This window comes from Lates calcarifer, linkage group LG6 (genome assembly GCF_001640805.2).
Source record: "Lates calcarifer isolate ASB-BC8 linkage group LG6, TLL_Latcal_v3, whole genome shotgun sequence".
NCBI classification, from domain to species: domain Eukaryota; kingdom Metazoa; phylum Chordata; class Actinopteri; family Centropomidae; genus Lates; species Lates calcarifer.
Genome location: NC_066838.1, coordinates 23,522,052 through 23,547,002, shown reverse-complemented (window position 1 = coordinate 23,547,002; position 24,951 = coordinate 23,522,052). Strand labels below are relative to the sequence as shown.

Sequence of the window (24,951 nt, the reverse complement as noted above, 5' to 3'; positions counted from 1 at the left end):
GATTTTATACTACTTATGAGTTGCCTTTTTACCCCATTATTATTGCCAGCTCACTGCACCTTGTTTCTCCACCTCAGTTACAAGTTCATCCTGCACTTTTGTAGCATATAAAAAAAACCAAGGATGCCATTTTCCTCTTATTTAAGTGAGATGTAACAGTGGCAAAGAGCAAAGTCTGTTTTCATAGAGCAAAAGCAAAAAGGGACAAGGTTAAATGAAAAATATTTTAATTTATTTTATTAATATTTTTCAGTTTATTTGGGATAAAAGGTTTTAAGAGTAGTGTTATCTCAGTTTAATGCAGAAAATGAACAAACTGAAGTTCATGCATCTATTATTTTTTCTATAGCCTCACAGAGAGCAGCTAATGAGGTTATTGGGCATCTGTGACGTGACATCTACATTTTGCCCTATTTGTGAAACAATGGTAACAAGGAAGCCAGGGACATTGGGCTCTGTGTTTTCCAACTCAAAATAACAAAGCCAAGCAGCCGCTGGTGGGAGGCTGTGCTCTCATGGAAATGAGCAACCGAACCAACAATGTAGCGCCTAATCTCTTCAGAGAGAGGAATCAGTTACACAGCAGTATGCACCCCTCAATGCTTTTCATTAGAGTCAGCGTGCTATTGAAACAGTCGCTCCACCCCCCCACCCTCCAACTCACACACAAACACACACACACACACACACACACACACACAAACCTTGTGTGTAGCCACAGGCCTTACTCATACATGCACCAGATACAAGGTAGCCCCCCAACAACAGAAGGGTTGAAATAAGTGGGGCAGAGGGAGGAATGGGGGTGCGAGGCCTCAAAGCATCGGATTAGAGTTAATGTGCCCTCCCTGGGTTATAATCTCTTCAGAGGGGGACTTTGTTTGAGGGGCTTGAGGGCAGTAAGATAAGTATCTATTACAGAAACTCCCTCTTATCCCCCCAACATCCCCGCTTCAAAAATGAGGCACAAAAACACTTGCCTCTGTTCCCCTCTGTGTTGTGTGATACCCAGGACCCAAAAGCAAGTGCTGCCCTTTTCAGCTAATCAGGAATTAAGGTCTAAAGCCGTATGGAGAGTTAGCAGGGCCCATATTTACTCCATCTGTAGCCCACAAAGTCAGGTAGTTAAAGAAGGATCAAAGGCAGCTTAAAATACTCTGGTTATTCTATAGAAAGTGAGAGAAAAAAAAGCATTATCACAAGTTCTTCTCTGTTTGGTATAAGGAGAAGCTGGGCCGTGAGCAGCCGAGCCACTCAGTTCGATGTGAAGCAGGCGTACGACAAAAGTGACACAAAAGTTCAAAGTGAACAACTCAGGCATTAAAAAAACAAGTGGTTTGGTTTGATATAAAATACAGTTTAATACCAAAATATCTTCATTATATAAATATTGTGCAAAAGATGTAATGGAGGCTGGTTCTTCAGATTAGATTACACCACCACAAGTGAAAATGATAAACAATACAAAAGCCCTTTACACCAATTGGCAGAATAATCCAGAACACACTGTCACAGTGCAAAACATCGATCGCAAAGAGGAAAATAACACCAGGGGGTAGAAGACAAAATAAAGTACAATCAGTTTTCACTGAAACCTGAACCCAGTAACAGAGGCCAGATTATCTGTGCCCACGCTGCAGAAACATAAGTCAAACAATCAAAAGTTATTTAATATCAGCAGGTAGTTTTGAACCGTGACAACACAAGTTACATTGGACAAACATAGCCCCCACAACCTGACAATAACAAAGGGGGATATGCCAGCCAAGCAGAGTCTGTACAGGGTTGGCAAATCCTACTAATTGGCAGAAAACATAATAAGATCCAGCCCTGCAGTAACGTTTGCAATGGTGATGAAAGTCAGATCTAACTTTTTCATGCAGCGTTCGTTTTTGTTTTTTCCTCCCTCTCGCGCTCTGGAATGTCTCATCGGCTCAGATATAAAGAAACACCAGTGGTTTTGTATGTTTAATCCCATTAACTAATCATAAACACTTTACACTGCTGCTGCTGCTGCTGCTAACCATTTTTCAAAGTGTGATGTAACTTTTTAGACTTCAGTCTTCCAAGCACAGTATTAAAATTAACTTGTATAAATGCAAAAGACATTTCACATGTACTTAATAATTGTTTCATTGACTGATTAATCTGATGTTCAACAGTTGCAGGTTGGGTTTCCTGCTGGTGCCTTCAGGGACTTGATAAAATAAAACTAACTTCTCTGCCAACGCAAAAAACAATTTAAAAACACACACACAATTGGGGAAAAAAGGAAATGCTTTCTGTAAAACTGTAAAGCAACTTCATCTCAAGTCTGAGTTTCAGATGTCTGATTTTCCTGCTGGCAGTTGAACGCATCAATAAGGAAGTCTTTTCAGTTCAGTCCCAATTTAGGACCGCCACTAGATGACAATGTAATAAAATAATTAATAAAATACACAAGTACTAGTGATATGTTTTGGAAAATGGTTGTGGTATCATGTTAAGTGCTCATGATTTTTAACAGGTCATAACATACAAAACCACCAGCATTTTCCCTTAAAGGATAAGTCTGGTTATATTCTGTATCTACGTCTCCTCGTCAGAACTTCCCACTTAAACACAAACAAAAGAATCCCACTGGCCTGAGCTCATTTGAACTTGTAAGGCATAAGTAACATTTAGCAACATTTAGTAAAATTTAAAGGCTTCAAGAAATACTTGTCTGGTAAGCATAAATATTAATAATACACGTATGAGCATAGCATCACCTGCAGTACTTCCTTTCAAAGTAAAAGCACTTAGATGAGCTTGTAGGTGCCTCAGTGAGTGCGTGTGATTGTGTCTGTAAGCACAGGTGTCGATGTGTGTGTGTCCGTCATAAATATACAGATACAGTATTAATACTTACATGGTATATAATGGGGGTTTATATTATGTATCAATAGGAATGTATGGATGAGTCAGAAATCGTCCCTGGTGTCTGTTTCTCCTCAGCGGGAGAATTTTCTGGGTCTGAACGGAGGCAGGACGAGCTGATGTGACACCGTCCTCTCCTCCTCTATCGGAGCCAGCTCCTCCGCCGAGCCCCATTTTTTCTTGGACTGGAACAACGATGCCAACTTCCTGTTCCTGTTCCGCTCCCTGGCCTGAGTGACTTGAAACTCTGGGACCATAAGAAACAAAAAAAAGAAACCCACGACTTTTTGAGAAAGCAGTGTTTAGGGGTTTTACATTTTGGAAAGCAAAACTTAAATGTTAAAATTTTTTTAGAACTACTTGCTCTCTTGTTGAGAGTTTAGATGAGAAGACTGATAACACTCTCCTGACTGTACATTAAAAAAGCTCCCTAATCAACACATTATGCCTTTGTTTGTCTGGACAAAACCCAAAGTGTAAAAACAACAAAATGTAGCTTTACAGGAGGATTATGTGCTGGACCACTTCTTGGTGACTTCCTGGAGTTTCCAGTGAGGCTGCCAGACACTACAACGTGTTATTTTTACACTTTGGTTTTTGTACAGATCAAACAAATGAGATGCAATGTGTTAAATACTGTCTTTAAGAGGCTGCTTCCCCCGTCTCCACTAAGCTAAGTTAACCAGCTGCTGGTGGTAGCTTTGTATTTAACAGACAGATTTAATTGTATTTGATGAACAGATGTGTGAGTGGAGTTGATTTTCTCTTTTCTTTTTCACACTTTCTCCAAAGGTTTTAGCTAACATTTCACACAGTGCCTTCAACTCCTCATGCAAAAGCTACAGTACTCTCCTTTATATTACTTTAGTAAGTAAATCTTATTTCTACAGTACATTTTAAAACCAGAGTTACATGGAGATTTAAAGGAGCACATAAAATAAAGAATTTCAGGGAATAACAAACAAAAAATAAATAACTGTATGAACTGAAAGAACAAAAGTTCTTAAGATTTGACTTGTAGCATTAATAAAATGGATGATCATTTATAATTCGGCAGCAAAAGTGTAAGGCACTCACGCAGCTCGCAGTCTTCCTCTGGACCCTCTGGTTCTTTGTTGTTTAGATAATGACAAGCAAGATGGCCACTGTAGTCCCTTAAGTTTTCTTTAGCCCCTGATAAGAGGAAAAATAAATCTGAAAACTGAGACCAGTCAGGTGAGCTAAAAACTAAGAAAAAACTCCAAACTTCACTACAAAAATCACTACATGAAACCTGATGTCACTCTTTAATTTATAGGTTTTAAAAAGTAAAATCATGTATCAAAGAAGTAAAGTTTAGATAAGAAACACAAAATGATGATTCAAACTTTCACTCTGTATGCTGTTGTGGATTTATGTAGGTGTGGATCAACAGTTTAAATGGAAGCAGTTTTTACCATATGTCCCTATGAGCAGGTCAAGAATATTCCGATGACCATGTAACGCTGCAATGTGTAGAGGTGTGTACCCCTGTAAAACAACAGGAAACATGCATAAAGAAAATTCAAAAATGAATGTTTATTCTGAAGGACACTGCTGATGCAAACACACTGTCAACATCCACTTGACTGACACAGTTTAAAACTGATAGTTTACTATGTGCTGCGTTGAGGGGAGTAACTGTGTCAAAGTGCTGAAAAGGTTTAGTACCTACCCCCTAGAGTTTCCCAGGCCCAAACGCAGCCAATGAAAACAGCATGGAAAAAAATATACAAATTAGCAAAGGTTATGGAAACACCAGATAATGATAAAAACATAATTGCTTGGTAATTCACTGAAAATTGCATAGTTTTAGAGTTGTGCATGCTGGCACATAGACGCACTGTTTTGGGAAACAATTAACGTGACATGACATGATTTATTAGCAGAGCACTCCCGCAGCCCCGACAACACGTGCTGCTGTAGTACATTTGCACAGCTGGATCTTCACAGAGATTATTTGGGGAACATTACATCACTGAGGGGCACAACAGAAGAAGCCAGCAGCCATGTTGTTGTCCTGTTGTTATCAAACCGTTAACTGTACATATCCACCACTGCCTGATGAAAGCCTGGGTACTCACATGCTGCAAGAAAGAAGAAGGAATATCATGAATAAATCAGCGAGTCTGACGGCACTGTGTTCTGTCCGTCATAGTTACAAGGTTCACAGGAAAAGTTTCAGATGTGTAGTGAATACTTAAAGAATCTAAAGAAGGTTCTGTGGGTCCTTTACGAGGTTCTAGTGGATACTGTGGGTCCTCTGGATGTTATAGAGGTCGATGGGATGGGGGGAGTTCTAAAAGCCCTTTAGGTTGTTTAGAGGTTATTTAAAAGGCTGAAGTGGTAACTCAAGAGGTTCTACTGGTGGTTTTAGTAGTCATTAAGAAGGTTCTGGTGGTCCTTTAAGAGGAGAGTCCAGATAAGACCTGCTCGGTGAGAGGTTGCATTAAGTTACAGAGACTAGTGGAACAGACTCTAGCCTGGACATGATGCCAAGTTTACTACTTTCTATGAAAGATGCTCTCAGGTGAATTATGTGAAAAGCAGGATCAAGAAGATTTTGGACCCATATTAGGCACCAAAAGTCTAAAAAAGTTACTAAAAGTTTTGGCCTCTGCTGCTTTGATTTTGACCATTCTTTAAAAAAGAATTTTGAACCATTCCCTTAAAGAGAAAATGCTCATTTTTGCTTTTTTTGGTCACAGGTGATCAAAGAAAGGTTTGTAATGACAGTACAGTTAAAATACCTGACTAACTGGAGTGCCCCTTTTAAAATCATTGTGTAACAGTGAAAAAATAAAAACTGAACTCACTGATTTGGTGTTGACATCAGCACCGGCATTAACCACTAGAGTGGCCATGTCCTCATTGCCATGTTTGGCAGCCCAGTGCAGAGCTGTCTGTGTGGAACAAAGAAAGAAGGAGTTATTCATAAAGTGCCCAATACAATGTTCTGTACTATTATCAGGCGTGGTAATTGCTGTAGCATCATTACAAGTTGTCTAAGTTGAGCGGGGCGGCTTCTCATTGGCTGTGCGAGGGCAGAGGGCCAGCTGCGCACAGAGGGGAGTGGACGGATGGAGGGATGGTGAGAGAGAGGGATGGAGAGATGGTTTCCTGCCATCTAACGCAGCCTAATTACAAAACAACACAGCACTGTGCCCACAGTCGGGGGGCCTGGCCGCCTGTCACCAGGGGGAAGATTGATGATGTTAGTGTGACCCGCAGAGGGGAGACCCACCCAGACATCACCGCTCTACTGTCAGCACACGTCAAGGAGGGAAACACAGCTCTCCCCCTCCCCCTCTTAGAGATACACCCACATGTCCACATGCTAAGATACTCAAAGTGTGCGTAGATGTTAAAATAATAGACACATGTATAAAAGCAGAAAACTCCCGAGTCACATGCAAACCACATCCACCTGTCTGACTGGAACTGTGATCTCCTCTGTTTACACTCTTTAAGCTGCATAATTATGGGTTATCAACAGGTGAAAGCTGAGCGTAGGTGCAGATGTTGGCTGAGTAAACCACATCCACCCCTCCTGAGGCTGACCCCTTAACACAGCAAACAGTAACCATTTCAGAATTACATGTTAATGTTGGATGGATGAAAACCTTAGAACCTCAACTTTTGTTATTTTAAGTCTTTATTTCTGTTAAGTAAATATATGATGTGTGAGAGGGGGAAAAAACAAACAGGAGCGATTGGACAAGATGTAAACCACTTTTCATAGTCGTGGAGATACGGGTTTTTATCCAACAGCAGTAACATGGAACTGTAATGCAGTGAGTTTATCTGTGAGGTGCTCTACATGAATGCAGTTCTGATGTACTTCAAGTATTTCCATTTTCTGCTACTTTATATTTCTACTCCACCAGAATTCAGAGGGAAATATTGGACTTTTTACTCCACTACATTTATTGTGACCGCTACTGTTACTTAACCTGTTACACATAAAACATTCATTATTTTATAAAAAAAATAAAATTTTAAAAATAAATGTAACTACCCCAAGAGCATGTAAAGTTGTTAAAACAAGCACAAGCTCTCCCTCAACCAGCTACATCACTGAATTGCTGTTGCAGCTGGGTTTTTTTTTTTTTTTTGGTAGGAGTTACGGTGCTGACCATGAACTGAAATGTCTCCTGTTGATGCAGTCTGTGCTGGTAAATGCTAAAAACAATCAGCTCCAATAGGAAAGCTGCTATACCTGGTGATTGCTGCAGACACATTTACCGATTTTATATAAATTTGAAAGATACTTTTGAGTCACAGAGCTTAGCATCCATTTGTTGGAAAAATAAATAACCTGGTGCTCACTGAAAAATACAGAAGGTCTTTGAAAAAGATATCTCCATAATCCTCAAAGACTCTTCTGACCATGACAAAATTGTGTGTTTCCTGCATGATAAAGAAAGTTTTTATTCCCAATCCAAACAGAGATGGAAGCCAGACATATGTTTTTGCTTAAATTATATAACATGTATATCAGTTAATTTGTCTTATTTTATATTTTCATACAAAATATTGTGTAATAATTTACATTTGTGGCACATTGGAGCAAGGAGATATGTAATTTCTGGCTACCTGGATAGGAAATACAGTCACAGCATTTTAAAAAAAATGTGCAGCAGATGGATTATTTCTGAGAAGGCTTTTGGAAATACCTTCAGAACAGCTGTAACGACATGAGCAGGTATTTATTTTTCAGAGAAATTGGTGCTTAGTTCTGTGACTTGAAATAATGAGAATACCAGAGAGGAACAACCCGGGGCTGTTGCACTGTTTGAAAAGGACACAAGCTCTTTTGTGTTTCGGCGTTATGACGCTAATCGTGCCAATCGTAGCACAACAAGCCCGTCCAGCAGCTGGCAAGAGAAAAATGTCTGCTTGTAGATGCTGAGGGGAATGAGGAAGCAATATGTCGCTACATCTCACTGTGTCAGGCGTCTGGGAGACAGATTGTGATAGATGCTGTCTGGCTGGAGTATCTCCATCTCTTTTGTCTGTCCCCTGTCACACCTTAAGACAGATTGGCCAAAGGGCTGTTTGACGGGCGGCTCGGCGGGTCTCCCTGTGGGCAGCAGTGATGGACGAGGCCGAACAGGATGCGGCGTCTTCCCTTCCTGCGCCTCTCGTTTATGTTCCTACCTACCGGGGTGACCCCCCACCTGTCCGATCACTCAGGGACGGCTGTGTCCCCACCATGCGCTCCCCCAGTGAGGGAAGTGGTGGCTAAAGAGGGACTCGCATCAACAGGAGACACAATGGTCTGTGTGCCTGATACTGCCCTGGATGTGGAGGAAGACGGAGAGGAGTGATGGGCGAATGATGTACTTACAAACTGTGTGGCAGAGGAAGTCCGTCACAGCAGGAGTGGAGATCCACATCACGAGGAGAGCAGGGAGAGAAAAAGAGAGTTAGACTTTAGAGTGTTTGCCTTTGGCGAAACGTAGGTGTCCTGACTTGTGTTATGTCTTCACTTTTAAGCAACGTCACCTTTAAACCACTGTTTGAAGTGCATATCCATAAAACCACCTGATCCCAACAAACATTTGGACAGAACAGGAAACACTTAAGTCCTCCCAGGATGAAGAGTAATCCCCTCAGTCCTGGTCAAACATGTGATTTGGAGCCTGGTATTTGGTACACTTATCTGAACTTCTGTTGAGCAAAGTCAGGATGTGACAAATGCTGATCAAATATAATAACTCCTGGTGTTATAGCCTCTGGTTGTTGTGAGTCTTGTGACTGTTTTGGTTGTTGGAAGGTATCTCTGTACGTTATCTCTGGAAAAGGCATCCACCTCTGCTGAACAGGGAAAGGCTGAAGGCTAAAGGGAACATCAAAGAGGCCTGAGGGGGACTTAGCACCTTCCCAGGGACACAACCAGCATTGTTCTACAATTAATCCCAGCCTGCTCTATTACTTTCAGATTATCTTTAAGTGGGTGAAGTCTTTGTGGGGCATTAAGACTCTCCTTAATCCCCATCCCCCCTTACATCTCCCTACACTTCAATGGCGGCCATGCTATCTTGTCCGGGTGGGGATGGCAGGGGCTTAGGGCTACTCTTAGAAGGTGGTCTGCCATGGCCACAGGACAGTGTGAGAACTGTGACACAGGGGAGGGACAACAAACATGAGCTCAAATCTCTTAAGCGCACAGGGAGACAAATAAAAGGATTTGGGTTGTCAGGGGGGCACAGGAGCTAAAAAGCTATCTTTCATAATCCTTTTGATAGTGGACCTTTGAAATGCATGATCTGGATGTTTTAACACAGGGTTCTCAGAATACTATTAAAGGAAAAATGTCGACAGAATGAGCTTGTGAAAGTTATACAAGCAAAAACGCAGGAGTGAGTGAGCTGAGAGTGAGGAATCAGTTGATAAATCAAGAATCGCAGAGCTGTCGTGACGGAAGTAACCTCCACTAAAGCGGTAAATTAACTTCCATTCTGATCATCTAAAAGTTATTACACACAAGGTGCTGGTAGAGGTATGAATGATGAAACTTACCCCCTGAAAGAACGGTCATGGTCACAGTCAGGAGTATCAGAATGAGAAAATGAGAGGTTATTAGTCAGAGAAAATCTTTCATAAACAACATCCTGGACAGTGACTTAATAATAACTACACACAGTTATAGTTGCATAAAGTCTATAGCAAGTGCTGTGTCAAATACTCACTGAGGTGAAGTCCTGGTTTGACCCCCCAAAGACACAAAACAAACAGACAAAGCATAAATTAGTGAAACCATCTTTTCCAATCACCTGGAACGCTTCAGGTTTTTACATTAATAACGTCTGTTTGCTTGGATAGTTTCCATCTATGACAACTCAGGTCTCATTTGTGCGGTTTTGATAACACTGTACACAAGTGATTGTTGCCACATTGCTGCAACAAAGTCTGACGAGGCGAGAAACCGAGCAGTGAGACGATCAGACAGGTTTAGCCTGTGTTGACCAAATAGTTCCAGGGACTACGGAGCCAAAGGAACTAACGTAGGCACTCAAAAGCCTGTTTACTTTTCCACCACATCAGAGGAACTGTGACGATTTGGAAAATTAGATTAATGACACATTCAACAACATCTTCACACAGAGTCAAAATCAGATAAACTATAGGCTCTGGCTGCATGAATATTCATTAAAGGATAACTGGTATTTTTGGGTGTAAATGATTGAAGTCTTTGTGGTTACAGGTTCACTGTTCTTGCTCAATACTGCACCGACTCCAAAGATTTTCATACCTATCAATCATTTACACCCAGGTTCAAAAATATCAGAGTTATCCTTAAAGCAAATACTGTCATACAAATTTCAATATTTTAAACAGTGATAAAGTTTTCTCATGACTTAATATAGGTGAAAGAAAAAAGAAATGTGGCAGGTTGATAAATAAAAACTGTGTTTTGTGCTTCTTCACTGATTACCTACAAGTTTACAAGCTAGTGAAGCTAACAAGAATTAGCCTCATGACGACTGTGGCTGTTTCAGTTTACCGCATGACCCTCGTTTTGTAGGTCGCAGCTGCCCCTCAGCAGGTTTGGTAGTAATTTTACCATTCGTCCTCTTTTTTCTAAATAAGTTCAGCCAACCTGGGGGTTTGTTTAAAACCTTGGCTGCTTGTGTTTCTTGCCCCATCATAGCTTTGTGGTAGCGATACTGTCACATTCTCAGATGTTAGTATTACAGCCATAAATATGAAAATAAGCTCTCGTCTCTGGTAAAGAGAATGAGGAGGAGGGCTGCGCTACCTTCTTGTTTGCCAGCGAGGGGTCCTGACTGAGCAGCTGAGAGAGGTCAGGGACTCGAGCACCAGCAGCAGAGTAGATCCACTCCTTTTCTATAGGATCCAGCTAATACAGAGAGAGGAGGGAAGGGAGGGGGGTTCAGACATGTACACACACCCTACTATCCACATCCTGTTGTGGGCTCTTTAGATAATGCTGAAACTACAAACCTCTAATCCATTTCCTATGAACCACTGAGTCACAGCTAACTGACAGTTTGTGGGAGACACCCATGGTGCACTGCACTGACCTCAACAGTTTATACTTTTACTTCTGTTTTTGGTTTGTCCCTTCACATGTTTTTCTTATACCTCCTCTAAAACCAAAGGAAAGCCACAGGAAAAGACTTGAAAAGGACTTACAGCGACAGCAGCAGAGCCCATACTGCCCGTACACTCCTCGTCTTGCTCCGACTCGGACTGAAAGACAGAAAACAGACGACTGACTATTACTCAGTGGTGACAAAAAAGCCCTGACTGTGACACAAGCTAACTGTACTGAATCAGTCATAATGCTCACACCGCATGATCCAACATCACAGGGTGGACATACACTCACTCTCTCACACAGTGGTCACACTGCTGTGATGTTTTCCAGCTGATGAGACGCGACCAAAGGGTGTCAGACAGATAGAGAGGTAATGAGACAGCAAGGCAGAGGTGACACTTTCACACATAAGGGGTAATGAACAACAATCCAATTAACAATTAACCAAAAAACAACATGGCTACAGTCAGGCCATGTGCTTTTGTCAGCAGTTTAGTCTTAAGGGGTCAAGAGAAAATCTCCAAAAATAATGAACACGTCCTTCTAGCAGTGTATAAAAGTGTCACTTTGGCTGATTTATGTTAGAGGGGAGGGTTATTTTCTTCTCCCTTGCCTCTTTTGAGGAGAACCTGATTGCTAATTGTTCTCAGATCATACAGAGACATGATGTTAAAACACTCAGCCCTTTCATGTCTCCTGCACAAACTGTCACACGTCAGCGTGCTGAACATGAAAAGTGGAGGGATAGTATTTACTCAGCCCATTCCACTCTGACACACGTCCATTTTTTTCTGTACTTTTGTTGGAGACCAATAATAACAGACAGAGAAAAACGATGCTGAGCATGAGGGAAAGACGGAGGGGGGACAAGAATTCCAGCAAATACCCTCTCAGCTCCTCAGTCATTTTTATTGCCTTTAGGGCTACAACTGCCATTTTCACTATCAGTAATTATGAGTAATATTTGTCTAGTTTTTGAATCATAATTTTCCAGAGCTCAAAGCGACATCCTCACATGTCTTACTTTGTCTGACCAACAGTCCAATACCCAAAGATATTCAGTTTATTATCACACAAGACAAAAAAAATGGCAAAAAAATAAAAATTGAGAAGCTGGAACTAGTGATTTCCTTCAAAAATGATTTGAGAGATTAATTAATTATCAAAATAATTGCAGATCATTTTTTCACTCTGTTGACTGACTGATTAACTGACTAGCTCTATATTAGATACTGTGGACTAATAGAAACTGAAAGCGTACTTCTGTAAACAAAACTAATTTCAAGAGTGAAGGGAAGTCAGATGACCACAAGTTCACAGAGATTAAATAAGACTGAGAGTCTAAAGCCATACAAGGTCACACTGACAGCGCTAACATGCTGATAATTAATTACTATTCATCATGTTCATCATCTTAGTTTTGTTTGTTATTTGCTAATATTTGCCAATTAGTACATAATACAAAGAAAAGCTGAGGCTGATGGGAATGTCATCAGTTTGGTGGATATTTGATCACAGCCTGAAATATTGGACAAATTAAAATTTTGACTTGAGGATGGAGTTAGACGAAAGGCTGAGGAATCAACAAAGTTATTACAGTTCTTCCTGAGGGAAATATTGATTACTGATTATTATTGATTGTCTATATAAACTCTTAAACTCTTAAATTCCCCTCTAGATGTTGAGACACTGAAAAGTCAGAGTACCATCCTGGAATTTAAAGGAGGTATCGTCCCCTTTATTTGAGAGCATGATAATATAAATTACATTTCCTCTCAATGTTTGGGAGACTAACATCAGTTTATAGCCTCAGGTGTTCTGATTGTGTAACCAGCCAGGTAGCTTCTGTGATATGAACCAACCGTCAACACTGTGTCCTGAATACAGAGTTCAATGGTGTGACTAATACCTTAAGCAAACACACTTAATCTCATTCCAGTGCTGTATTAATACACTCCAACGTATTTCATCTGTCTATTGTGCAGGCCATCAAGGAGAGCCACATATCTGACTCTGGGATGAATCCCAATCTCTTTAATGGGCACAAATGATTATTATCTTTCTAATGAGGTCCAACATGTTGCTGCTTAACATAATAACAGAGAGCTTAATTTAAATGCAGATTCTCTCCACCTCTCCCCCAACTGGTCCTCCCCCCCTCCAACTCAAATTCAGCATACTGTAGGTTTACAAATCCAGGTAATTAACTTAGCACCACCTGGTGGGTAACAGAGGAACCACTGGAGTGTAGGTACTGACCTGGAAGTCAGTGTTTCTCCCCTCACTGGTGGTAGAAATATTCAGGTCTTTTTTACTTTAGTAAAAGTAGCAATACCACAGTGTAGAGATACTCTGTTACAAGTATAACATTTTAGAACACTAGTATAAAGTAGAAAATACACTTAAAGTAAAAGTACTTGTTTTGCTGAATGGTTATTTTCTTTTTCTTTTCTCTGTGGCGGCAGAGCTGAAGGTGAAGTCTTCAAATGTCTTGTTTTTTCCAGCCAACAAAGATATTCAGTTTATTGTAAAAAATAATTTTTTTGACCAATTTTGACCAAAAATGACTGAAATGATCAATCAGTTACCAAAGTAGTAGTTGCGGATTAGTTTTCAGTCAACCTTCTCAGCTCCAACTGTTACTGTTACTGGATGTTGCATTACTGTGTGCATCACTTTAATGCTGCAGCTGGTAAAGGTGGAGCTAATTTTAATGACTTTATTTACTGAGTATCTTTCCTCTGTCCAAGTGCATTAAAATCCATAGTCAACTATTCATTTCAGCTGTAAACTAAGCCACATTTTGCACCTCAGACAGTGACAGAGCAGCATCATATTTCAGCCTTGTTCGCCCAGAAAATCTAGCTTAAGACTTGAACTACAACACGTGTACTTATATGTGTATATTTGTGGCTGTAAGAAGAATTAATAATATACAAGTGAGCAAAAAAGCTTAACCAGCGAGTACAAGCCCAGTATGTCTGTCACCTTTGACCCCAAATCTTTGTCCAACTCATCCTCCCCGATGCTTTGAACCGAGGGTACCTGGATTTGGATGACAGGAGGTTGCAGTGATGTGTGCTGCATGGTGACTGTTCCTGTCTGCTGGTCCTATAGGAGTACAGACACAATGTGCTGTAAACTCAGACTTTGTCTGATCCAGATGTGCGATCTGAACGTTGACAGGCCAAACATTCAGCTGTGTCAAGTGCTGGCTGAGGTCAACAGCCAGCATTAGTGCTTTGCCTGCTCTTTTTTCTTCCCCTCACCATCTGGGTGTGGACAGATAATGTTTAGTTTAATAAATCATGTATGAGGACGTTCAAGCAGCAGCATTAAATACATTAATCTTTCAAATCTATGATTAAACGCTCAAGTTTATGGGGGGAACAATATGTAAAAGTACCTCCAGAGGATTACTATGCATTAAACCAGTGCATAGTGTTTATTTTCACAACAGTCAAGTGCTTCTATGCATTAGTTTTAAACAGATCCTCCCTTTATGTAAAGACATAAGCCCTTTGACCTTCTCTTTCTTCTCACAGCAGCTAACTTAGATTTGTCCCAGCAAAAGAGCTCTTCTTCTGCTCCACAGTGTTCGTCTGTGTAAATGTCCACGCTGCAGGGCCATCGTTAAAAGCTGACACATGCTAGGAGAGAACAGGCACCAACAAAGACGGCCTTATATAGATAAATGCGTCACTTACATAAAGAGTAAACATGGTGTCCTGCGGCGGTGGCTGATTCAGCAAGTTGCAGTTTAGCACCCAGTGTTGTGGCTGAATCATTCCAGCTAATCCCACAGTTTGTTTAGTTTTTTACAAATCGAGCAGAATAACCAGCTGATCATATATTCACCTCTGCAGTGTTCTCGGGCTCTCCACATGACATCTGCTCATCCTGTGATTCCCTCTGGTGGGGAGAAGTCGTGGCAGCGTCCGTGGTGTCCCACTGTACAATGGCCGTTGTCCTGGCCGGACTCGAATGTTTCTGTCCGTCTACGTCTGTACCCTGTTGCTTGGTGTCGCGCTCATTCAGCAGCTGCCTGTATTTCTTCTTCAGGAGGAGGTACTTCTCACCCTGTGAAAGAGAGTCAAAAAGCACAATAAGGCTTTAAAAAGCAGAAAAAGGTCTGAATGGTTGCAGTGTTTTCTTGCTGCACCTTCTAGCTGGAAGTCATCACAGTAACTTGAGTGTTTTTGATGGGAATTATATACCTGTAAAGCTTTATTTTAAAGCCACTGCAGTACCTCATATCTATGAAGAATCCAATTATTCATCGGGCCAGATCACATGTCAGGTTAGTTTCTTTGCCTATAAATTCTGCTGCCATAGTTTCTGGCATCAGTGGATGACATACATCTTAATTTTTTTCTTTTCTTTTGGTTGACAGCTTGTATATTATGTGATTTAGTCTTTTATATCAGTGTTTTTATATATAAGTCTCACTTGAAAAAGAAAATAGATCTCAGCTTTATGCCCAAACATAGAAATAGTTTGACTTTTTTGGAAAATACTCTTTATTTGCTTTCTTACCAGGAGTTTGATAAGTAGATAGATACCAGTCTAATGTCTGTGTGATGCTTCCAGCTAGGGCCTGGTTAGCTTTAGCTTAGCTTATCATAGAGGAAGTGAGGACATGGCTTTCCCGTATGTGAGTTAGTCAACTGTATGCATGTTGATAAAAAGACTGATACCACTCTCATATCTGTACCTGAAAGGTGCCCTGTGAAGTCCCCTCCTACATTGTGTGTATCTTTGAAGTCTAATAAATGTGTTGATTGCATTTCCTTTCTCATAAAACATTTTGAAAGATGAACTGTTCACACTGCTGTTTGCTAGGTTACTGTCTTCCTTTTTCCTGCCTTTGTTGGGCCATTGCTGTATTTCTTAGTCTCTGGAATAGTGTGAGGAGTGTGTATCGTGTCCTGCATGTGTGTGTGCAAGACAAACAAAAAGGGACCCCATTCATAAAAAACTGCTCCATAACACCACTAGACATTAAAAACTGTAGATGGTACCATGAAGCATGAGGCCAGGAGACAATGAGCACAGTTTAGCATAAAGACTAAAAGCAGGGGAAACGGCTAGTCTGGCTCTGTCCAACATCCTAGTTTGTTTATATTTGTCCCCATAAAACTTTTTATGAGAAGTTAAAAACTGTAAGTGCACATGACCAAGAAATAGTTACAGCACAGAGGGACTCACAAAACCCCTGTTTTTTCTCTTACACTTGCTTGTGTACTTGCTTTACTTTAGCTTTAGAGATGTTGGTTGGCAGATTTGTTTTTAGCTCAGGACAAGTCTAAGGCTGAAGCTTTATATTTACAGTAATGGATATGAGAGTGATAAAGATCTTCTCATCAAACTCTTGGCAAAAAAGCAAATAACATTTGTTTAGTTAGATTAGTTTTGCAGTAACATTTTGAGTTGTACAGTGAAAATCTTTCATAAAAATAGTTTGAGGGAAAATGAAAACTGCAGCTGCAGTCCCTGGGGAGAGACCAGTTGGTACGAACAGTTCTGTAGAAAAACTTAACAGATTAGACAACTTCTTACTCTGTTGAGATAGTTCAACTGAAACAACAACTGTTCATAGTGTAACATTTGTGTTGTTAAGCCTGAGTGCAGACGTATAAATACAGAGTACATGGGAGCAGAGCTTTTTCCACAAAAGGTAAAAATACTGAATAGTTTACTCACATTCTCTGACTTCACCACAGCGATTCGGTCAATGATGAGCTTGAATTCCTCTCTGTATTTAGCTGTAGGGAAAAATATTTGACTTGAGAAACTGAAAACTAAACACAGCCTTTAATATCTCACATACTGTAATACTTTGATATTAGTGTGAGAGAATAAAAAGAGCTTGATTAAGTTTGATTCACTATAAAAGACATGGCGTGTTTCCAGATACAGACATGGCCAGAATGTGTTAGTGCCTGTTGATGTGTGATTTAAATGACAAGCTGCTGGATGAGATGTGCAGTGAGATGAGGTGGTAAAAGCAACAAGGTCTGATCCAGCACACACTTGGCTGACCAAGCTAGATGCAGCTCACACAGCAAAAAACAGATGCTTCAACAAAAAAAAGCCACTGCAAGGTAAGCTAAGGAGAGAGGAAAGAGGTTCCCCTCCAGCATGAGCAAAGATACAGATCACAGTGCATCTCCAAAGACGAAAACCTGACTCACTTTAAACCTGCGATAAATCTTTCCTGTGGGAAGCAAACAAACTACAGTTGACGAGCTGGTTGAGCTCATCAGATAAAGCTATCTGTCTTTGTTTACACCAGTGAGCAGACATTCAGACGTGTGCAGACTGTGATTAAGAATAGTCCCTCTGTGTGTAGGCCCCTGGTTATCTAGCAGCCAGGTCAGCTATGCAAGCACAAAGAATTTTCCAGGCGTAGGTATTCCATTCATGCCTAGGTGTACATGGGCATGCAGTTCAGGACAATTGAAGTGCTTCCTTTTCCTGATGTGGACGGAAAGAACATTTGTAGTGAGATAGTTGCACAGCTCACATGCACAACAACAGGAAATCCAAAGGAAGCTGCCACTTACATGTGTCTCAACAAAAGAATTCCTTGCTTAGCACAGTGAGTAACATAGAATACATGCTAGTTATTTATTAGCCACAGGTCTGCAAAAACAAACAGCTCACACAAACACACACATGTGAATGCAACCCCACCCCCACCCCCCAACACGACCACACTTCCCGCCATGCCCCAGTTTTCCGATCTGATGAAAAAGCGAGCCCATTAGAGGTCCACATCCAGTCATGCATGTGGACTTAATTATGATTAAAACACTATCATCACAATTACGACATGAAAAGCTGCAACCACATGCTACGACAGACTTTAAATGTGTGGGAAGCACTTCTCTAATTGGAGAGCCGTGTCAGATGGCAGAGTATCAAGGCTGCTTTCTAAACCTCTGTCAACAACTGCAGTGCTGACATAGCATCTGGACAGAACATGCTGGCAACTGCAATACAAGGTCACTTTGGATAATCATTTAGAGAGGCTGGGATATGTTTGTATTTCAGGCAGTGCCAAAGGTAAAGGTGCTGCTCAATGGACAGATGATGAATCATCACAAGCTCATTGTTTGTTTTCTGGGCCAAACAAAACTGCAATTAAACAGCAAATATTCTATCATTAGTCAGCGATGTGTGCTTTGTATTCTCAGGGTTTCAGACGGACATGTTATCAACATTAGTTACTAAAACAAATGCAGTCTAACACAACAGCCCTGCAATAAATCCACCTTAAAGCTGGACTACATAACTTCTGAAAGAAGTAATAACACAATCTACCTGTCAATACTGCCCAGCTAATACACTCTGCTTTACATGGTCTGGTGAGTTACACTGTCTTTACTCTTTTATTTACTTTAGTGATAAGTCAGTGAAATATAATCAGTAATGTCCTTTACAAGGCAATATTTATCTATATATGAAGTCTGCTAACATCAGGGCTGCAACTAACGACTATTTTTAATTTAATGATACAAACAGACACACAAGACACACAAAATGACCACAAAGTGATGCAATGTGACTTTGTAGTCATTTTGTCTCTGTTTTAGTCTGGGGGGTCTTGGTCCTATATAGTGAGTTACATGGCCTTTTACCTGTCTGTGCCCACTGTGGCAGCACAACAGTTTTATTACTTGTATTAATTAAGCAATATTGTATTTAACTGCTCATAAGTTCAAAGTTTATGTGTTGCTCCTTTTTAAGAAATGACATAGTCTGGCTTTAATGTCTGATTAATTACAGAGCTGTTGTGTTAGATGGCTTTAATTTTATCTAAGTGTACCTAAAGGAGCACAAACAGTGCACTGCTACTTATAATGTTTCTCCAAAAACCATTTGTCAGTAGAAATATGAGAAGTATTTTGGTGTTAGCTGTGATGCACGACAGGATTGCATAAGCATGTGTACGGTTAGTGGGAGGAGAGGAAGAGCAGGGAAAGTTCCCCACACAGTAAAACACATTTACAGCAAATACAGTGACCCGGGGGCTAACATAGTGAGAAACAGGGACGTTTTAATTACTCCTCATTTTGCTGAGGGATCACAAGTGCGTCTGAGGAGCCACAGGGCCTTCATGTGACATATGCTGTTGATGGGCTGGTTCGAGTCCTCTGTTCAGTTACAACTGGCCTGAGGGAGGAAATGACACAATCCCTGCTGAAACTGTAGATCTATGGAGGGGCTTTTAATGAAAACCAGATGTCTACCTCTCAACAGAGAACAATGCAAGGACACAGAAGTCGTTAGTTAAAGCAGGGCTGGGGATTGTTGCGTTTTAAAGTGAATCATATCAGTACAATGATGAGGACAGTCTGGCAAACACGAGGTCAGTTGATACTCGTGCCATCCCACAGTACCCAGCAGTCCTGGCACCGATGCAGCACGATCACATCACACTCCCTCCATTTTCAGGTTAATATTTTCATCTAGCTGAATCCATGATACAATGACTCGCTACTTACCACGTAACTGCAAGTCACTATGGCCAATAAAAGGCTTAAATGTCTTCAGTATATCAGCATTTTTGACTCTGCCTGAATTGCCTCCGGTGGAGTAGAAATAATCCAGCAGCGACTCTTCGCTCACATCACTCATCTCAGCCCGGTGTTTGTAACGTCTCTGTAAAGGCCTGGCTGGGTTTCTTAAAGATGTTTTTCACTTCTCTTGGTGTTTTTCACTCAGCCATAATGCAGTCCTCCGGGCTAATTTGTTATAGTGCATGTCTAAACTTCACTCCACCCAGACGAGCTGACCACCGCTGCGCCTCCTCCTGTTAACCCTTTAAAGACACACAGCTCAGCATCTTATTTTTCACACTTCAGCCTCTGCTGCAGGATGTAGACAGAGGCTGAAGTGTCAGCACTAGTGTCTCTTTCTTTTTTTCTCGGCGACATTTTTCTCTCAGCATGTTGTGAAAACACACAAGGCCATATCTAAAGCGTGTGCTACTTATACCCCATTTTTGAAAGTGACCCTGAACGTCTCATATCCATATGCGTCTCCAAAAGACTTACTGTGCACTCACAGTTTTTGGTACTTGACCTATTTCTACAGTCTGCTTTTTAAAAAGGTATCCTCTGGTAGAAAATTACTCAAATACTGTACTCAAGTTCATTTTTAATTATTGTAGTATTTCAGTTTTCTACTTCTACTTTATAACATTTCACAACGGGATATTGGACTTTTTACTCCATTGCATTTATCTAACACCTACAGTAGTTAATATTAATATTGACATTAATGATGATTTATATTTTCCTTACAGAAAATATGCTGAGTTTTAAAAAATGATGCATGTTTATACATTAACTAAACACCAGTTTATAAAATAGTTTAAATTACCTCAACCTACTGCAACATTAAAATGCTGCTTACACACTAATGCATCAATAATAGTAATATAATAATGTAATATATCAAAATATAATTCTCCGAATTCTCTTTTCGCTGTAATAACACAATGCAACCTCACCTGGTAATCGAATATGTATATAAGTAAAAGTGATGTCCCACAGCTAGTGGAAAAGAGACTTTGGAGGATTAAACATTATTTGTTACAGTTTTATCTGTCATATGTAGTTGTACATACAAGATTTAGCGAAGGGTTTGGTGCATTATCTCATTTTGCAGTCTGTTTTTCTTTTTTTATATAGTTTTAGGAGCCAGTGCCCCTAATCTCATGTGTTGCAATCATTCACATTTAGGTCTAAAAACCACAGGTGCCACAGTTGAGCTAAATAAGACTCAAACTACTTTGAAATGAGCGAGTGCTGTTATTGGTTAAAGAGCAGATTTTGAGGGGTTGCATCTGGGTCACAAGTTGTAAACTTGTAACCCACCAACCCCCCCGTCAACTCCTACTACTCCTGCCTCCTGTGCACAGCACTGATAATGATGGAGGGCCAGTCAGTTCAGGTATTAGACAAAGAACACATTGTCAGATTAATTGTGCAATTGTGCTGTAAATATTAAATGTGCTGGACTTACATGTTAATCCCTTTGTCCTCCTCTAGTATAGCTTCTCTTTGAACGGGTTTCCATTTAATTTAGAAATGAGTGATTTGTATTTCATGTTTTAGGCTGCTGCCCTAAGAAGACAATATTGGAATTACAGTAAGCTTCTTATAAGCTGATACAATTATTGAGGTGAGGAGTTTATATTGTCATGTGAAAGTGGGACCTTATGCTCTTTCAATTTAGAAAACAACACAACTTTTACGAGGATAGAGAAATTTGATCCTCTAGCATATGCCACGTTTTTGTGGGATGATTTTATGCCAGAGAGCAGCTGGCAATACATTTATCACCTTGCTACTGATGTTTAGGGATTGTATGGCCAAAAAAAAAAAAAAAAAAAAAAAAAAAAAAGAGTGAGAGAGAGAGAGAGAGAGAGAGAGAGCATCAGCAATGATTCATTTTGTCAAGGCACTCAAAAAGGCCAGAGCTGGTAGAAGTACTCTGATCCTTTAGTAAAGTAAAAATACCAATAAAAAATAAATCTCATTACAAGTAAAAGCCCTGCATTTAAATCCAACATGGTGAAATTCACCTTAAGTATAAAAAGCATTTGTTCTGCATATGGATGAAGAATCTGGTGGACCTCCTGGTGAAATTAAACTGCTTACATTTGTAAACATTTGATTACTAGCACTCTCAACGGTGATAGTACCCTGTGTTCACATTGTCTGATGCAAATGTTAGTACAGACAATTTAAATAAAGTTTAATAAAGGGCTTTTCCTTTTTTTCAGGATCCAGCTGATTACTGGCAGATTGGAGGAGGGTTGTTCTTCATCTTCAGCACTGCTCAGATTCATTTACATCTTGTGGTACGTTTAGATTTTATTGTGTGGTTAGGATTCTGAATTAAAAGATATAAGATATGCATGTATATTATCAGAGTATCTTCTATATTAAGTTACAAAAACTGACCCTCTTTTCTTTTCCTCTCAGATGCATGCAGACTTCCCTGAGCAAAGCTGAGGATGAAGGTGTCTCCACCTCCAAGGCAAACATATTGTGAATGTTTAGTCCTTGTCATAATGATGATTCAATCATTATGCTTTAAGGTCTTCCTCAGTGTCACAGTAATCCTTGAGTACACTGCCAACAGGAACTACTAATAGCAAATTCAGCAACTTTTAATGGAGCCACGTTAAAAATACCCTCACAAATTTAGGATGTGATTACTACTGCCCTGAGAATTACGCCACAATAAGTCAAGTTTGGACAGAATGTGACACTTTATTTTTGTACATACATCTCTTTTTTATTAATACTGAAATATAAATCTCTACTGTAAAACTGTGACAACTATCAATGTGAGTGAATCTCCCTCCTTAATAATTGCATCACCCACTATAGCAGAAATACTCTGAAAACAGATTGATTCATATTAAAATTATATTAAAAGGAAGAATTTATGTCTCTGGAAAAATGTTTGTTTCTTTTTTTAACATTTTCGGGCCAGGCACAAGTTTGCCTCAGTCTTTTACGCACATGAAATAAACTAAGTATACTATCGCTTCCCCCTTGAGGTTTTAATATCATACGATGTGGTGACGTTGCTCCACCGGCGAATGACGAGCGGAACTAGGCGGAGTAGAATCCGCCGACCAATCTGGTTCATGTTGGCTTCCGTGTGGGCCTGTTGAGCACCTCGTTAGCTTTTTATCCCTTTCTGGATGTTTTGCACCGTATTGTGTCTGTGTTTTTTCATAGTTTGTTCACGTTCCTGGTGATTTTACATTTCTCTTTAGCCATTTTTTCATTGTGGTGGTTTAGTATCTCGTTGTGATCGTTTTGAGTCCCAGTTTTGTCTTTGTGAGTCAGTGTCCATTCCTGGTTAACCGCGACTGTTCTACGCCTGCTTGCAGTCAGCGTTTTGTTAATTTCCGGGCAGAGTTTATGTTAGCTGGCATATGCCGGCTTTTGGCCGGTATCCTGCGTTGTTGTCCGGTAGATGATAATATCACCGGCCAATATGTCCGGTTAAAAATATGCTAGACAGGCCTAACAGTCTGTTGTGTGAATAAAATTTGCAGACAATTGAAAGGATAACTCTGGTATTTTAAAAACTGGACCTTGACAGGGATCACAGGTGCCTCTGCAATCGGTGCATTATTGATCCGGAACAGTATACCCGGCAATCGCTACATTATCATGTCTAAGCAGACATCCCTCAGAGTTCAGTCACGCTGACTACTTTGAATAAATTACATTTGTTGGATCACAGCATTCGTGCTTCACTGTTGTTTAAATGTTGGCTGTTATATTGCTGTTTAAAACATATGCCCGGTGGTTGTTCTATGAGGCCGGAATTCCTGAATATTAAGGCACAAATTGGCCGCCACAAAGAAGTCTAGCGTAAACTCTATTTCCGGGATATACTGCAGGTGAAGTCCTCATAATCCTGTGCGTGTTAGTATTCTGTCGTGGCCACTCATTGATCCCCTGTTGTTTATGTTAGTGATTAGTAATTTGTTTGTGGTGATTTCGTGCGTGACTGAGCACAATTTTATGTTGAATACAGGCTTGAAAATTAGATTTTTGCTCTGTGCCCCTTTACAACTTTGAGCCTCAAGAGTATGGCCACAATGTATCAGCATAAACTTTACTGTGTGAGGTGAGATTGCTGTTAAAATTCATCACATTAAAACTAAAATTTAACAGGTTGAAGTTAAACCTCGAAAGTCAAAATTATGGTTAGGGTTAGGGTTAGGTTATTTTTTTTTCTTGACAAATTGCCTTCACTCAGAGGTCAGTAAATTCTTATTTTAGTAAAATAATGAATTTATTCACCTCAACACTCAAAGTGTGATTATCAAAATTTTAGTGTTGAGTTTTCAGTGTTGTAAGTTTTGGTGGTGAAAAGTTTGTATTGCTATTAGTTTTTCAAGTGTTGTGCTTGTGTTTTCCAGGTGTACCTGCTCAGCTGCTGCAGCCTGGACGGAAACACCAGCTCTCACCTTACAGAGAGGTAAAGAGGTATGTGTCCTAAAGATTTACCCCGTCTGAAATGTGAGTTAGGATCAGTCTTAAAGTAGCAGGAATGTAACACAGCATGGAAGTGAAAGCAGTGCCGTTTATTTAATGTGAAAGTGCAATAAAAATTATTTTGTCCCTAAAATCAATGAATAATCAAGAAATAATCATTTTGATCACAATCATATGGCCATAATTTCACTTTAATGTAAAGACAGAAGGCATTTAAACTGTGCAGAGATATTGGTGTCCACACATACTTGCATGGTTTGTTCACTGATTTATTTATTTTTTAACTGATATGTTCTGAGGCCCAAGCCCAAGCTTCCTGTCAGCTGATTTATGTGATGACATGTAGGACAACCATGTCAACATAAATCAGCTAACAGGAAGCCTCAGCAACACTTTTGATGAAGACTGCCGGCTTGACGGTTGAAACATCTCAGGTAAAAAAAAAAAAAAAAACACCTGTCTTTATATAGGTATAGTGATTGTTTACATGTTCTTTTCACTTTGAATTTTAGTGCTCAAGAAAGATGAGGTTGATCTGCTGGAGAAGAGAGATTCTACCTCATCAATGATGGAGATGATGTTACACTGGACAGGATCCATGCTTACTACTTCCAAGTCCAGGTATAGCTTCATGTTGTGGATGCTGAGTGTTGCAGTTTTGTGACATGGAACTATAACTAAATTTTCCTTGAAAGAATTTGGCCTGATGGGGAATTTTGGGATGTTGAGAATCTTCAGAAACAGTATTTCCAGAAATTCCAAAGTAATATGTTGACATGTGATATGACAAAAGGACACTAAACATCAGATTCATTCATACTTCATAGGAAATGAAAAGCACAACTAACGTTAATCAATCTATGTTTATTGAGTTGATTTATACAACAAAGGTATTACAACAACTAAAATGATGTACAGCATGAA

The 24,951-nt window shown here is 40.0% G+C and overlaps 1 protein-coding gene across 1 annotated transcript; it reads right to left on the bottom strand.

Annotated features, from left to right (window-relative positions):
* Nucleotides 1-1,336: 1,336 nt before the first annotated feature.
* Nucleotides 1,337-20,428, bottom strand: LOC108892612 (ankyrin repeat domain-containing protein SOWAHB). The gene is made up of 13 exons (XM_051070991.1): nucleotides 19,495-20,428; nucleotides 16,688-16,749; nucleotides 14,843-15,064; nucleotides 13,973-14,095; nucleotides 11,080-11,136; nucleotides 10,682-10,783; nucleotides 9,612-9,623; nucleotides 8,267-8,269; nucleotides 5,733-5,819; nucleotides 4,890-5,003; nucleotides 4,335-4,407; nucleotides 3,976-4,071; nucleotides 1,337-3,145 (listed from the first exon to the last, which is right to left on the bottom strand). Exons 1-13 carry the CDS (start codon nucleotides 19,625-19,627, stop codon nucleotides 2,973-2,975), a joined length of 1,257 nt encoding a protein of 418 aa, XP_050926948.1. The 5' UTR covers nucleotides 19,628-20,428; the 3' UTR covers nucleotides 1,337-2,972.
* Between the last annotated feature and the right edge of the window lie 4,523 nt (nucleotides 20,429-24,951).